The sequence below is a fragment of the Leptonychotes weddellii genome, chromosome 4 (assembly GCF_054177405.1).
Source record: "Leptonychotes weddellii isolate Sample4059 chromosome 4, ASM5417740v2, whole genome shotgun sequence".
In the NCBI taxonomy this organism is placed as follows: domain Eukaryota; kingdom Metazoa; phylum Chordata; class Mammalia; order Carnivora; family Phocidae; genus Leptonychotes; species Leptonychotes weddellii.
This window is the reverse complement of record NC_138372.1, coordinates 15,298,304-15,315,432: the sequence shown is the minus strand read 5'-3', so window position 1 is coordinate 15,315,432 and position 17,129 is coordinate 15,298,304. Positions and strand designations below refer to the sequence as shown.

The 17,129-nt window shown below is 41.1% G+C and overlaps 1 protein-coding gene across 5 annotated transcripts in view; it reads right to left on the bottom strand.

The window, feature by feature from the left end:
• Positions 1-17,129, bottom strand: part of ZBTB40 (zinc finger and BTB domain containing 40) — a 73,168-nt gene that overhangs the window by 27,775 nt on the left and 28,264 nt on the right. For 4 of the 5 annotated variants that reach the window (XM_081817695.1, XM_081817696.1, XM_081817693.1 and 1 more), the window contains 2 exons: positions 8,471-9,225; positions 7,332-7,465 (listed from right to left, as the gene is read on the bottom strand). In XM_081817695.1, coding sequence (XP_081673821.1) covers positions 7,332-7,465; positions 8,471-9,149 — 813 coding nt within the window. In that variant the 5' untranslated portion in view covers positions 9,150-9,225. Of the gene's footprint in view, positions 1-7,331; positions 7,466-8,470; positions 9,226-16,834; positions 16,890-17,129 lie in introns of all 5 variants that reach the window. The other variant, XM_081817694.1, reaches the window with a different exon arrangement.

Sequence of the window (17,129 nt, the reverse complement as noted above, 5' to 3'; positions counted from 1 at the left end):
ATAAATTTATTCTAAAAAAATCTGGAACCAAAAGTTTATTTTATGTGCATAGCCTTTATATTTCTACTTGGCAAAACTACAACCTACCTTTGATGTTTTTTAGTGTCAATACTATAAAAGAAGAGTTTCCTCACAAGAAAGCAAAAAGTCATGGTTTTCTGTACATATACCACACACACACATACAACATGAAAGGATCTCATGAATATCTATACTTGCAAAGTTCAGCTAGACAGTTATTATAAATTCTGGTAGTAATTATAGGTTTAAAATTTTTGTTTAGAGAGATTTTTATCTTTCTCTCCTCCTCCCAAATAAACAGAAATTATGAACAAGTTAGACTGTGTTTCTTGGCTTTGCTTAAGCTTGCTTCCTGATCACAGAATGAACATATAAAGCCAAGTTAAACTTAAAAAAAAAAAAAAAGGCTCCTGTGATTTTTAGTCATATACAAAAGTAAATTCAGATAAAGCCCAGTTTTGGAATACACATTAACTAAATTAAGTAACTTCCATGAACCTGAGTAACTCATCTTGTCTACATTTTGAAAATAATAAACAAATGAAATACCAACTCAGCTGAATGCTTACTCGCTTTCAGTCATATTCATTCAACCTTCCATGCTCTTTTTAGTCACTCTAAAATCTCTTTAAGGAATGCCTTTTCCCTGACAGCAGTAGGGACCTGTGGTAGGCAGCCTCGAAATGGTTCCTAACATCCCTGCCACCAGGTATTCATGCCCTTGGGCTGAACCTGATGTCGTGCTTCCAAGGAAAAGCATATGGCAAAAGTAATGGAGGGCACTTCTGAGGCTCAGTCACCCTGACTTCCCTCTTGTCCATGTGGGCACTCTCTGCCTTCGCTCTGGAGGCAAGCTGCCATGTTGTGAGCTGCCCTACAGAGAGGCCCACGTGGCAGGGAAAGGATGTCTCTGGCCAACAATCAGTGAGTGAGCTTGGAAGTGAAACTTCAGAATCCTGCCAACAGTCACATGAGTGCACTTAGAAGGAGACACTCCCCATCCCCACCCCACCCTCACCCTCCTCCACTCAAGGCTGAGCTGTCTGCAGCCTTGTCTTGGACCTTGAGCCAGGGACTCTGCGAAGGATGCCTAGATACCTGACCCACAGAAATGGTGAGGTAATAAGTGTGTGTTCTTTTAAACTGCTAAATGTTAGGGTAATTTGTTATTCGGCAATAGATACCTAATACAGACCTTCTCAATGCTAATGCCCTCAGTAAACATGTTTTTCTCTCTTTATTTCTCCTTTCCTTCCCCCTTTTCTTCGATGCATCTTAACGGACACAGCATTTAGCCGTCTTCTATCCTAGGCCAGTGTGCTTTCACCTGAAGCTCTCTTGAATCTCAGTATCCAATTTGTCTGGCATTATCATTTGAGCCGGTGGGGAAGAGGCGCTTTCATCAATGGTGGCATCTGATGCACTTCTCATTATCCTCTCTGCTGTCTCCTCCTCTGCAGAACTGCTCAGCAGTGAAATTAAAACATTTGTTAACTTCATTGCTCAGCAGTGACACTAGGGTGTGACCATCTGGGAAGAGGAGCAGGGGTGAGAGGTTGAAAGGGCCAGAGGGAGCAGTCAGCTGCCTGGACAGCCCTGCTCTTTGCTCTTTCTTCCAGAACCTACTGGGGACCTGGCACCAGAGCTAGCGTTTTAACTGTTATTCCATCAGCCCCCTAAGCTGCCTGGGGCTCCTCCGTGCAGTGAGCCCTTTTCTGAAGTAGTGTATCTGCCTAAACAGAGGGCGTCCCATATTGTGGCAGACTAAGGTTCACTGACTGCTACCATGTAACAGAACTCTAAGACATGAGCCCAAAACAGAGTTTTGCTCTTTAAACAAACATTTGGAATTCCTTTGATTCTTAGAGTTAAAGGTACTTCAATAAATTCATACCAAATTATGGTCACACATGTAATCAACATACTTTGATTTATGAATGAACTATAGGTCAATATATTTAAAGATGGGACAGTTTCCTTTCCTTTTAAAATTTAAGCTTTGCCTTACACTAAGGTCTTTTAATTGAATTTACTTATTTTCCCAACTGTCTGCCTACTGCCTTTGGATTTGTTTGAGTTATGCTGTGTTCTTACTCACCCATGTCTCCCCTGAATGCCAAGGGCCAGATGATGGCACTCATCACATAGACCACAAGAGCTCGACATCATCCCAGACACTGTGTGTATGCGCCATCTACTTAACTCCTCACATCAGTCCTAGGAGGCATTATTACCACAACTACTTAAATGAGAGAGAGGTGAAGTAACTTGCCTGAGGTTGCGTGGCCAGTAAGTAGAGTACCAGGGAAGAAACCCTGAGCTTATTCCAGTGACTCAGCACCCCTTTCACCAGTTCCCACCCCTAGTTTTTGAGTGTAACCAAATCCATTTACACTGCATTCTCCTGGACTTACTAGAGTCAACATCATGTTGAACACTGGGTCATAGCTAGACAATCTGTACAATTCCTCCTGGTCCCAGTGATTTGTATACAGACTGGTACACAGTAGATGCTTCATAAATATTTGTTTAACCAAATGAATATCTTGCCATATTCCCTTGCCATAAAACCAATAGCCTTTCTACCAATGGCTGCATTATCTTAGACTTCATAATTAGCACAGAGAAGATATGGCAAAACAACAACTTACTTCCATTTCTCATAGACCTGTAAAATGAACCCTACACTGTCAGTGAACACAGTCCACAAAACACAGACCTGCACTTCTTGACAAATCTCCAAAGTGGTGACATGGTTGAAAACATCAGATTCACATAGGAGAGGAGACTTGTTTGCCTTTGAAACAAAGTTGAAAGAGAAAAAAAAGCTACTAGGCCTTAAGCTTTGGGAATCTTTCTAGAACTTTAGGTGGAAAGTGGATCAAACAGCAAGGAAATCAATAGTAGAAGTTATCTCTTTATTCTAGTCAAAGATTCGCTTTGCTACATACACAATTAATTAAAAGCAGGAACATGGCTAGGAATAAAGAAAGAAGACAATTAAAAGTTCCTGCATAAAAGCTAAAAAAAATTATGAGCTTGCCTTTAAACACAGGATTTGCTCAGCTCAGCCAGAAAGCCTGTTAGGTCAGTATCTGCTTTCTCTAATGGGTAGGGATATTACACCGAGATAAAGATGGGCAGAAGCCACTTTCCCATCCCAGCACCCAAGAGATTTCTCCTTAATCAGTTCTGGCTTTGGTTTCACACAATCCAAGCGGCCCAGCCTCGTCCCATGTTGCTGCAATCACTGTTCAGGGAATGGCTTTGCCACCTTTCAACATTTATCTCAGGAAATAAAATAAGCAGGACACTAATTAGTTCGTGGTGTCCTCCTGAAACTCGGGGCGGTCCAGGCCAGGTGCACACCTTGTATCTGTGTTTCAGAAAAGGAACAGGCTGGTCCATCTCAACCAGAACACTCACAGGCCTTCACAAGCCTCCAAATTTCACATCTAAGCACAGATCATTTTTAACATTAAGTTGTCTTTTTAATGTTGTGCCGATTAACCACATAACAGCAACAAAAAGCATTCAAAGCTCCTTGGGAGCTAAAACTCTTTAAACAGAAAAACAACAAACAAACCCCCAGCCTTTACAATTGGAGCTGAAATGCAGACTGATATTCCAAGTGAACAGTTTGCAAATGCTTTCAGTACTGAAGCCTTTTGGGGATTCCCATAGTTTGGTGACTCCAAAAAAATAATTACATATGTGGCAGGACTTCTCTGCTGTCAAGACACTCTACAGGGATAGGGATCCAGTTTTATTTATATGTATTTTCCTAGCAACCAGCTCAATGCCTGGCACACACCAGATGCTCAGTAAATATTTGCTGAATCAAGGGGTAAGCAAAGAATAACACTTGGGAAAAATGTGTACTCGGTGGCCCCTCAAAACACTGAGGTGTCAGCACAGACACTGTGACATCTGCCATCATACACTAAGAACTGTGCAAGCCATTAACTTCTCTAGCAGTGCTTCCCAGAAATGTGGTCTACTGATACCAAAACAGCAACACGGGGAGCTTGTTAAAGATGTAGATCCCCAAGCTCTACCACAACCTAAGAATCAGACTCTCTGGAAATGAGATGTACATTTTAACAAGTGCACCGGATGATTTTTATATACACTGCACCACTGTTCTAGAGACTGATGGCTTTGTACCAGACACTACCCCTTCAGTTCAGGAAGGTACTTCCAAATGGGTAATGGTCCCTATTTGAAAGCATGACTTACAAATTAAGCTTAAAGTAACAGCAATCCATCTCATGTGTCAGAACAGATGACCATGGCACTAGGATATTATAAGGCATTAAGTAAAAAGGGGGTTTCAAGGTCAGCTAAGTCTAAAAATACAAAGTTAACGTATAAACAAACAATAGCAGTCACCACCAATTGAGCTCCTTCTCTGTGCCTGGCATTTTAATGTGAGTTTTCCATCAATAATCTTTATTAATTTCACAATGATCCTGTGATGTAGGTGACAACATTCCCATTTTACAAATTAGGAAATTAAAGCTTACAGAGATTAAGTTGTTTGAGGTCACAACACTAGCAAATGGTAGAGCTGAATAACTAATTGTATATCCACTAAATGGAACTCTGCTCAGGCATAAAAAGGAATAAATATGCAACAACATGAATAAACCTCAGAAGAATTATGCTGAATGCAAGAAGCCGGACCAAAAAGAATATAGACTGTATGACTCCCTTCATATATAATACTCTAGAAAATGCAAATTCATCCACAGAGAGAGAGCAGGTCAGTGTCACCTGGAGATGGGCAGGTTGAAAGGGGTAGGAGGGAGGGATTACCAAGGGCATAAGGAAACTTAGGGGTGGTGGATATGTTCATATCTTGCTTGTGGTGATGGCTTCAGGTTTTAAAGCTTATCAAACTGTACACTTTAAATACATACAGCTTGCTGTATGTCAATCATACCTTAATAAACTGATCTAAAAGAAAGTTAAAAAGAGAAAGAGAAGCACAGGGCCTGAGTACAAAGCAGTACTTTACCAACTCTATATACTTTATTTAATGGAAGCTTATGCTCTTCAAACATTTTTTCTTTCTTTCTACAGCTGAAAGGCTTATTATGGAATATAACAGAATCAGTTTTAAATACCACCACCAAGTGATTTGTAGAGCTCTTACTCTGACCTCTAAAACCGAGGAAGAAATAACATAAGCCTATAATGATCCCCAACAGTGAATCAGTGTTCTTTCTAAGTACTACTAATGTTATTGTCACCAAAAGATTAGGACAAGAATTGGGAGGGGAAAAAAATGTTGGATGAAACCATGTACAGCAAAAATTTCTTGAGCACTTGCTATTTATTTATTTATTTTTTAAAGATTTCATTTATTTATTTGACAGAGAGATAGAAGAGCACAAGCAGAGGGAGAGGGAGAATCAGGCTCTGCACTGAGCAGGGAGCCCGATGCGGGACTCGATCCCAGGACCCTGAGATCATGACCTGAGCTGAAGACCGACGCTCAACCAGCTGAGCCACCCAGGCGCCCCTGAGCACTTGTTATTTGCCAGACACTTTTAGGTATCAGCATTAGAAAAAAAAATGCTTAACACACAGTTCAAGTGAGTATCCAGGCAACCCTAATAATCTGAGTACTGCTGATCTATGCTGCTGCTCCTCGGGCACCAGAATTAAGTAGAGAAGAAGTCCCAAGAGGGAAAATGAAGAGGTGTGTCTCTAAGCCATCCAGGTAACAAACTTGTAACAAAAACGATAGATTGAACAGTTAAGAGAACATCCACGTGCAAAAATATAAAACCATAATGTCCTTCAGCATTATCGGTATAAAGAATATCAAGGTTTTACAACTTGTCACCTCCCTAACAGAGTCATTGGGGTTAACCCAGTGTTATGAAAAGCTGTTCTTTCAAGAAAGTAATTTACAGTCAACTGTCAATTAACCATGGTTAAAAGAAATACCTGACCTTGAATTGTTGTTGTTGCTGTTTTAAAGTCACTTGCTATGAATCTGGGAAATACTTACATAGTAGAAAGGCATTCACTGCTTGGATGAAGGTAACTAACAGTCATGCAATTGCCTACAGCGACATGGGAGGCCTCCCACCACGCAGATGAGCAAGCCTGTGGGGACAGTGCCCACCGGCTCTGCCAGCCCCGCTCAGCACGGGACACACAGCTGGGGGAAAGGCGAAGCAAGAGTTCTAAAGTGGCTGTGGACGTTCAAGGGATGGGAAGTCAGGCAGTGAGGAAGCCCACCTGTGGGGATGCGTCTCACTGAGATATTGAAAGAAAGAAAAGGCCAGTTATTTAAGAAATAAGAGCTTGATAACCACTGGGCCGTTGTTGGGCCGTTCCTAAACACTTCTACATACATGACATACATGTATCATTTTCCCCTACTGGCAGTAAAACCCAGTGTGCAAGGGAACCGCTCTAAAGTCAGAATGCTTGAGTTTGAATTCTTGCTCAGTCCTACAAGCTCTGCGGCCTTGGCCAAGTTATATACCTGAAACCATTTTTCTCATCTGTAAAACGGGGCTAAAAAATAGTAAAATAGTACCCACCCTGGTGATTTTTGTGAGAATTAAATGTGGTAACGTGTGTGCCAAGCATAGCAAGGTAAGTATTCAATAAATGTTCACCGTTAGTGGTTTTATGTCAGAAAATGGCCACTGTATTCTTAAACATTGGATGCAATTTACTATGTAAGGTTTACATTAAGTCCATTTCATACCTTGTTTTGAGTATTTCTTATTGTTCTGCTCTGGTTTTTATCATTCAGTCTTGATTTGGGGTTATCCATGACTACTTTCTGCCTCATTTTATCCTGATTAATCAGGAGGAAACGGTATGATCAGTTAAGTATCCTGGATCAAAACTGGTTGTAAGCCTGGTGATCAGAATATAACTTAGTTTTGAAAGCATCTTGCCTAGTACTTTTGCAAGACTGCCCTTTAGAAAATAAATATCAAAAAAAAATTAAAGTTTGAGGGATGCCTGGGTGGCTCAGTCAGTTAAGTGTCTGCCTTTGGCTCAGGTCATGATCCCAGGGTCCTGGGATCGAGTCCTGCATCGGGCTCCTTGCTCGGCGGGGAGCCTGCTTCTCCCTCTGCCTGCCGCTCCCCCTGCTTGTGCTCTCTTTCTCTCTCTCTGACAAATAAATAAATAAAATCTTTAAAAAAAAAATTAAAGTTTGAAAAAACTAAGACCCTGGAGTATTTTGCATTTTCATAGTTCTGCCCCGTATGGGAAGCTGGTCTGGCATCCAGAGAACACTACATCCGCAAACAAATAAAACTCATGGTACCTACCTCCTCCTGTGCACCTTTAATTTCCGAACATTCTTCTAGTCTTTTTAAAACATCCTGGGTAACCAAGAGTGCATCAGAGAAGACACTTTCATTCTCTAGAAGAAAATTCAGCTGATGGTGTTTCCTCTCATACTCTGAGTACAAAACAAAATAAAAAAAAAATATCAGTGATTCATTACTTGAGATGATTTTTAAAAGTCTAAGCTGACAACCTTTAGGTCGTATGCTGCATTTATAACTGACACCTAGCACATCAGTTGTGGGTAACAGAAAACAGTGTCCCTACCAGCTTCCTCCTCTGTGCCGTCCTCATCCTGGTTAGAATAATGGGTAAGCAACAAAACTGGTATATCGGAGGTGCTTAGGTGACTCAGTAGGTTAAGTATCCGACTCTTGATTTCGGCTCAGGTCGTGATCTCAGGGTCGTGAGACCAAGCCCTGAGTCAGGCTCCTCACTGGACATGGAGCCTGCTTGGGATTCTCTCTCCCCATCTCACTCTGCCCCTCCCCACTCGCTCTCTTTTTCTTTCTCTCTTTCTCAAAACAAAAACACCGCTGGTACATTGTTATTTTTTTTTTTTATTCTTATGTTAATCCCCATACATTACATCATTAGTTCTAGATGAAGTGTTCCATGATTCATTGTTCGTGCACAACACCCAGTGCTCCATGCAGAACGTGCCCTCCTCAACACCCACCACCAGACCAACCCATCCTCCCACCCCCCTCCCCAGTACATTGTTATTTTAGTATTGCTTTTCTGCTCCGTAGCTCATCCTCAGCCTTCCATCACTCAAAAACACAGACACTTTAAAAAAAGAAGAATGCCCCCTTGGGGTGCTTGGCTGGCTCAGCTGGGGGAGCATGCGACTTGTGATCTCAGGGTTATGGGTTCAAGCTCCATGTTGGGTACAGAGATGACTTAAAAAAAATAAAATCTTAAAAAAAAAAGAAGAAGAATACCCCAGTGGGAGTTTTGCTTTGGATTCTGTGTTGGATTGGACTGGATTTTGGTTTCCTATCTAGCAGTGGATTTTAGTAAATTTATCATTGAAACAAAAAAAATTCATAAAGATCACTGGATGTAGTAATTGACAATAGAAGGACAGATTATAAAAGAACTATTAAATGAAGATTACCTGGCTCTGTGCTTGCCCCCTTTGCCTCTCTAAAGGCTTGTACAGCAGGAGAGGGGGAACAAACTTCAGATGGATGAAGAGTCTCCACTGGGGTATCTATGTTCCCCTGCATCTCCTGGGCACTGGAAGGCCCCATACTCATCTCTGCGTCCTCAGTCTCGGCTTTCACAGGGCCCCCTAGAGGGGCAGAAGCCTCCAGGGAAGGACGAGACTCTGCAGCGCCCTCAGAGGCAAGGATTTCTACTTCAGGCTTCTCCGGTTCCTTCCTGAATGCCTCTGAGGATGGTACGGAGACATCCCTTACCACCTGACCCTGAACAGAGCAGTTCACAAGGCTGGTCAGAAGATTTTTACAACTAACGGCCACATCAAACATCTGGAGGCTGTCGGCCAGAGAGATGATTTTGGAGAAGTTGTGCTTGCCCACGGGTAGTTTGCCAGTGTACATCATTTCTAACAAGAGGGCAAACTCCTCGGGGCTCACCACAGACGCATCGATGGAGATGGTGTCTGTGTTGTCCAGCAGGGTTTTGAACAGGAGGCTGGCCGCAGCCAGGACGAGCTTGTGGGCCCTGAAGTAAATGGCACCGATGGAAATGGTGCAGTCACAGAATTGCTGCTCCTTGCACAGAGTGTAGAGCTGCTGCAGCAGCTGCCGGCTGTAGTTGGGGAGCTCCATCGCCTCCTCTCTGCTCCCGAGGACTTCTCGCCCTCTCTTCTTCCAGAACCCACTCTGTGAGGATCAGTGCTGTCTCCTAGAGAAACCCCAAAAGTGCTATATTAATATATCACAAGCACACAGGGAAAGACCTTGAATGAAATATTCAAACAAACAGTCAACTCACACATGCGTTCGCCCAATGTTGCTCAACAGGAGGGGCGCTGCGCCAGGGACGCTAGATTAATAACGCTGACGAGAGCGTCACGGGCGTAATGCTATGAAAGGGATTATGCTTCGTGCTTCATCTGGACAGTCTCACTGGATCCTCATGATGACTCAATGGAAAAGATACCACACCTTCCCCATTTTACAGATGAGACTGAAGCTTAGAGGTACTGAGACAACCAGCCTGAGGCAAAGGAGCCGTTAAATGGCGTTTGTATATCACCCACTTCAGGACTGTAGATAATACACTGCTGGATGCGTTCCTGCTTCCAGTGAATTCTCAGCCAACGGAAGGAGGCAACTATATAAACAGATCTGCAACACAATGTCCTCATCTCATTTGACTTATCTGCAACACGCACACAGGTCGTCACTCCCTCCCGCTTCAAACACATGTTTCGCTCGCTCCTGCTCTCTCTGGTTCTCCCGTGACCTCCCGAGCCACGTCTTCCCAGCATCCTTTGCTGGGTCCTCTGCATCATGTTGGCCTTTACAGTTTGGAATGCTCCAGGACTCAGTCATCTCCCCTTTCGTCTTCTGTCTCATCCGATTCCACACCTTTGAAATGTCAACGAATGCTGACAGCTTGCAGGCTGACATCCTGAGCTCGGGCCTCTCCTCTGGAGTCCAGATGCACACCTCCAGCTACCCATTCAGCGTCTCCGATCAGAGGCCTGATGGGTGGCTTAAACTTATATCCAAAACTCTCCTGCCATCTTCCTACTCCACAGCAATTTTGTCTTTCTAGAAGTCATCCTTGACTCCAGGGTTTTTCTTATACTCCTTATCCAATCCTTTATAAATCCTGTTGGCTCTACCTTCAAAATATACCCCAAACCCAATCACTTCCTGCTGCCTCCACTGGCTCTGCGCTCGTCAGTCTAAGCGTCCATCACTTTGGATCTGGCCTATTGCAGCAGTCTCCTCTAACTGGTCTCCACACCCCTGCCCCTTTCTAGCCCCACCCCTACGCCACCCTACCTCAATCCAGGAGTCAGAGGGCTCTTTTTGGCATGCAGCCAGAGCTTGTCCCTTCTTTGCATAGAAGCCTCCCTGGCTTCTGGTCTCAGAGTAAATGCAAAAAGCCAAAGTTCTTCTAATGGCCTACACCGCCCTCATAAGCTGGTTGGCATTAACTCTCTACGCCACCTTCTACTACCCTCCCCCTTACCCATTCGGCCCTAAGCACACTGCCTTCCTTACCGATCATGGAACAGTCTGTAGATGTTCATCTACAGGTGTCTCCACACGTGTGCATGGCTCACTCTCCCTTCCAGCAGGTCTCTGCTCTAAGGCCACATCATTACTGAGGGCTCCCCTGACCATGTCCTTTAAATACCAGCCTCCTCTCCAACCTCAGAACATTCCATCCCTCTTACTCTATCATCACTACACTATCACCTACTGACATATATTTTTACTTATTATCATCTATCTCCCTTCACTGGAATGTAAGCTCTGTTAGGGAAGGAACTTTTAAAAATCATCTGCTATATCCCAGTGCTTAAAATTCTGCCTCACACAAATGTTGTTGATTAGCTGGTGTAATGAATCAATGAATGGAAGGAGATATAATGGCAGAGATTTGTACCCAGAAACCCAGCTTAGGGAAAAGGGGTGTGGAGCCGTCAGAGTAAGGTCTGGAGGAGGAGCTGAGCTGCCTGAATAAATGAGTAGGCCCTGGTGAGGTGAAGGGAGTGAGACAACAGGCGCTCCGGGCAGGGAGCCTGCATGAGGTGCACAGACAAGAAAACATCTCCAGTAGTGGGAAGGAAGGGGTGCAGGGGGTACTGGAAGGAATTCAGTGATCCTGGAACATAAGCAGGGGACAGGGAGTATCAGGAGCTAAATCTGGCAGGCAGGGGTTGTGGCCACAGAGAGATACACGGGCCATGCTTAGGAGCTTGGATTTATCCGAAAGGCAACGAGGAGCCACTGAAGGGTTTGAAAGGCTTTAAGCAGGGAAGTCACATGGTCAAAGATGCATCTTAAATGGATCACCTAAGTGACATCTGCACAGAATTGAGGGGGATAATGCTAGAGACAGGCTCTATTATTGCAGGAGTTCAGAGATAAATCAATAAGGACTTTGACCCACAGAAGGGGCAAGAGAAGAGAGAGAAAGAGACAGCCAAAAATATTTAGAACATGTAACTGTCATGATTTAAAGTCTGAGTAGATGTGAGGGAAGAGAGAGACCGCTCCCAGGTCCTGGTCTGGTCGAGTGGGAGTGGATGCTGAGATGATCCAGATAACATAAGAAAACAGTCTTGGGAAGAAGACATGTGGTTCAGTTTTGGGTTTGAGGATCTTATGATGATAGCCAAATCCTATAATCTCACTTGTATAAAGAAAATAAAATAAAAAAAAAAAAAAAGAAAGAAAATAAAATACACTGACAAAAGGGTGGAAAGCCAAACGTCAAAATAACACTGGCTGCCTTCTTTGTTAGCAAGATTGTGGGTGATCCCCTTTCCCTTCCACCACTATTTCACTTTCCCACATTTGAAGCTGAAAGATAAAAATAAAAATAGGGGTGCCTGGGTAGCTCAGTTGGTTCAGCATCCAACTCTTGATTTTGGCTTGGGTCATGATCTCAGGGTCATGGGATGGAGCCCACGTCTGGTCCGTGCTCAGCACTGAATCTGCTTGTCCCTCTGCTCCTTCCCCCACTCATGCTTGTGTGCTCTCTTTCTCTCTTTCAAATAAATAAATAAAATCTTTAAAGAAAAAATAAAAATAAAACTATTTCCAAGTTCTGGCTTCTGGTCTGGCCCGTAAGAAGCTTAGAAGTCACCATTCCATCCTGACAACGGTAAAAAGCTAAACAAATGGAAAGATCAACAACTCTTCTTAGATCTGTCAGAGAACTGAGGTCACAGGGCAAAACTGCTGTCCCCCAAACTGGAGAAAAAGGCAGATAGAGAGAATCATAACTTCTCAGAGCAGAAACCCACCAACAGATACATCCCAGGGAACTGGTACCAGAAAAGGAAAACAAAAACTGAAATTGACAAATTGCTGGAGGCTCAGGGTGGACAAGTCTGAGTTAAAAACTCCAGAGGGACCAAGTCATAACTTTTGAGTTTTACCTCTAGGAGCTCTAAGGGGTGAATACAGGCGAAAAATTCCCTCCTGCTTCTGGAAGGAGCGGGGGAGAACTAACCATTTTGAAATATGCCAGAGCACTCTGTTCTTAACAAGGCCTAGCTTCAGGAGAAACTATTTTACCAGATTCCAACCTAACTGGGGGAAGAGAAATACCCTGCAGGAGGGGATGAACTGAAAAACATTGGTGAAGTTCATAGCCCTGGGGCACAGGCTCACCAAGAGACTGAGACCTAATCATCGGTCTATAAAACACTTCCTCCCCTACATCTTACCATCCCATCACTATATGCTTATTTACCACAATTCCTTTTACCCAGTACTTTATGTCTACCTTTCAAGAAAAAAATACGAGACACACTAAAAGGCAAAAACAGTCTGAAGAGACTGAGCAAGTATCAGAACCACAGTCAGATACGTCAGAAATGATCAGACCAGGAATTTTTAAAAACTGTAATGCTAAAGGCATTAATGGAAAAAAGCAGACAACATGCAAGAACAGATGAACAACGGAAGAGAGATGTAAATTAAAAAAATGAAAAAGAAATGCTGTAAGTCAAAAACAACAAATTAAGAATGCCTTTGATGTGCTCATTAGTAGACTGAGAAAAGCTGAGGAAAGAATCTCTGAATTTGAGGATATAATCAGAACAGAATATCCAAGATTTTATTTACTTGAGAGTGAGAGCATGAGCAGGGATAGGAGCAGAGGGAGAGGGATAAGCAGGTTCCTTGCTGAGTGGGGAGCATGACACAGGGCTCAATGCCAGGATCCTGAGATTATGACCTGAGCCGAAGTCAGACAGACGCTCAACCTACTGAGCCACCCAGGCACCCTGTCATTGATTTTGAATTTAATTCCATTGTTGTCTGAGAGCAGAGATTGTATGGTTTCTTATTTTTTTTTAAATTTGTTAAGGGTATTTTTTGGTCCAGAATTGGTCTATCTTGGTACTGTTCCATGTGATCTTGAGAAGAATGTGTAATCTGCTGCTGTTAGATGAAGTAGTCTATAGATGCCCATTATATCCAATTGACTAATAGTGCTGTTGACTTCCACTATGTTCTTATTGGTGTTCTGCCTGCTAGGTCTGTCCATTTCTGATAAAGGGATGTTTAAAGTCTCCAACTATAATAGTAGATTCACCTAATTCTCTTTACAGCTCTTTCAGTTTGCCTTCCTTGTTTTGATACTCTGTTGTTAGGCATATGCACGTGAGAGATTATGTTTTCTTGAAGTATTGACCCCTTTTTGATTATATAATGCCCCTCTTTATCCCTGATAACTTTGCTTATTTTGAAGTCTGTTCTGTCTGAAATTAATATAGCTACCCCTGTTTTCTTTTGATTAGTATTATCATGATATATCTTTCTCTATTCATTTGCTTACACTTAGGCGTATCATATTCAAACTACAAAAAAATGAAAGCTTAAAAAAAAAAAATCTCAGAAAAAGAGGAAAAAAAACCCCACTTTACCTGTAGAGGAGCAAAGATAAGAATCACGTCTGATTTCTCCTCAGAAACCATGCAAGTAGGAAGAGAATAGAATAAAATAATTGAAGTGTTGAGAAGGAAAAAAAAAAAAAAAGCCCAACCAACCTAGAATTCAAACTACATAAAAGGTGCTCAGAGAACCTTAAAAAAAAAAAAAAAAACTCTCAGCAAACTAGGAATAGAGAGAAACTTCTTCCATTTGATGAAGAACATCTACAAAAAAACCAAGTTAATGTTATAGTTAATAGAGAGAAACTTGAAGCTTTCTTGCTAAAATCATTAATAAGGTAAGGATGTTCCCTCTCACCACTGCTTTGCAACATTATACTGGAAGTTCTAGCTAATTAATGAAACAAGAAAAGGAAATAAAAGGAATATAGGTTAGGAAGAAAGGAATAAGACAGTCTTTGTTCACAGATGATATGTTTGTCTATGTAGAAAATCCAAAAGAATCAACAACAAAAAAACCCTAATAAGCAATTACAGCAAGACTGCAGGGTACAAGGTAAATATACAAACATTAATCACTTTCCTATATATCAGCAATGAACTGGAACTTGAAGTTAAAACATCACTATTTAAGGGGAGCCTGGGTGGCACAGTTAAGCATCCAACTCTTGGTTTCAGCTAGGTCATGATCTCAGGGTCATGAGACCGAGCCCCGCATTGGGCTCCGTGCTGAGTGTGAAGTCTGCTTAAGATTTTTCTCTCCCTCTACCCATCCCCATCACATGCTCACGCTTGCGTGCACACTCTCTCTCTAATAAATAAATAAATCTTTTAAAAATTAGTATTTAATTAGCACCTAAAAATGAAATATAAAAAATAATTATGGATAAGTCCAATAAAATAAGTACAAGAGTTATATGAGAAAAACTACAAAACTCTGACGAGAGATATCAAAAAAAAAAAAAAAAACTAAGTAAATGGTGAGATGTTCCACGTTCATGGACAGGAAGACTCAGTACTATCAAAATTTCAACTTTTCCCGACTTGACTAGTTTCAACACAATCCTAATCAAAATCCCAGCAAGTTATTTTGTGGATATTGACAAACTGTTTCTAAAGTGTATATGGAGAGGCAGATTAGCCAACTCAGTACTGAAGGAGAGTAACAAAGTTGGAGGACTGACACTATTCAACTTTAAGATTTACTACAAAGCTATAGTAACCAAGACAATGTGGTATTGGTGAAAGAACAGATAAATTAGCTCACAAAAATAGTCAACTAATCTTTGAAAAAGAAGCAAAGAGTACAATGCAGCAAAGATAGTATTTCAACAAATGGTGCTAGAACAACTGGACATCCACGTGTAAAAAAATGAATCTAGACACAGACCACCAAACCTTTACAAATTTAACTCAAAATGGATCACAGACCTAAATGTGAAATGTAAAATTATAAAACTCCTAGAAAATAACATAGGAGAAAATGGAAATGAACTTGAGTACAGTGATGACTTTTTAGATACTACACCAAAGGCATGATCCCTAAACGAAATAACCGATAAGCTAGATTTCATTAAAATTTTAAAAAACGTTTTTCTGTGAAAGGTAATGTCAACAAAATGAGAAAACAAGCCACAGACTAGGATAAAATATTTGCAAAAGACACCTCTATTAAAGGACTACTATCCAAAATATACAAAGAACCCTTAAAACTCAACAATAAGGAAACAACCTGATTCAAAAATGTACCAAACCTTAACAGACATCTCACCAAGAGATACAGATAGCAAGTATAAAAAACAAGTATAAAAAATGTTCAACATATGTCATAAGAGAATTGCAAATTAAAGCAAACTATTACGATGGCCAAAATCCACAACACTGACAATACCAAATGTAGTGAGGATTTATAGTAATAGGAACTCCTATTTATTGCTAATGGGAATGCAAAATGGTACAGCTGCTTTGGAAGACAGATTAGCAGCTTATAAAACTAAACATATCCTTACCATATGCTCCAACAATTGTGCTCTTGATATTTACCCAAATGAACTGTCTACACAAAAACATGCACACAGATATTTATAGCAGCTCTACTAATAATTGCCAAAACCTGGAAGCAATCTAAATGTCTTTTAGTAGGTAAATGGGTAGATAAACTGTGGTACATCCAGATAACAGAATATTATTCTACACTAAAAAGAAATGAGCTAACAAGCCATAGAATGACATGGAAGAAAGGTAAATGCATATTGCTCAGTGAAAGAAGCCAATCTGAAAAGGCTATATACTGAATGAATCCAACTATATGACATTCTAGAAAAGGCAAAACGAAGGAGACAGTCAAAAGATCAGTGGTTGTCACTGGCTGAAGGAAGGCAGGGATAAATAGGCGAGGAACAGAGGATTTTTAGGGTAGTGCAATTATTCTTTATGATACCACAATGGTGGATTCCTGTATTACACATTTGTCAAAATTCATAGAATGCACAATGCCAGAAATGTACCCTAATGAAAACAGTGGACTTTGAGTGATAATGATATGTCAATGTAGGTTCACTGATTGTAACAAACTGCGTTGTGGGATAGTGGGGGAGGCTGTGTGGGTGTGGGGAACACTCTACTGTACTCTGTACTTCCAATTTTGCTGTAAACCTAAAACTGCTCTAAAAAATAAAGTTCACTTATTTATAAGACTTCATAAAATGAATGTAAAGTTTTCAGTTCTAATCACCCCAAACCCTATCTATACCATGATATTTAATATTATGGAACATTTATGAATTTATATAATATTTTTAGTTTACTCAGAATATATTTAAGAACATCTAGCCCTACTGTTTGAGTACAATTTGTCTTGATACCTGTATTATAAAAATGCCTATTTTTTAAAAACAAATAAACTGCAGACTAGGAGCTACCCACCTTGCTCTACTAGTAGCAGCGGAAGGGGCAGGACTGGAATTCCTATCTCCTGGTACTGGTGGAAAACAAAACAAACAAACAAAAAAGATTCTGTAAGATTTAAAACAGGCAAAAGTAGGGACTATCTTTTTTAAAAAGAAGGTAATTCTTAAAATTTGTAAATTAACTTATTTTAATAACTGAGGAAAAAATCAGAACAAGAATTCAACTTGCAAATAACAAAAAGTATAAACTATTAAACAGACACTAAAGTTTTTCTAAAGAATGAATTATATCAGTAGAATGTGATTTTTTC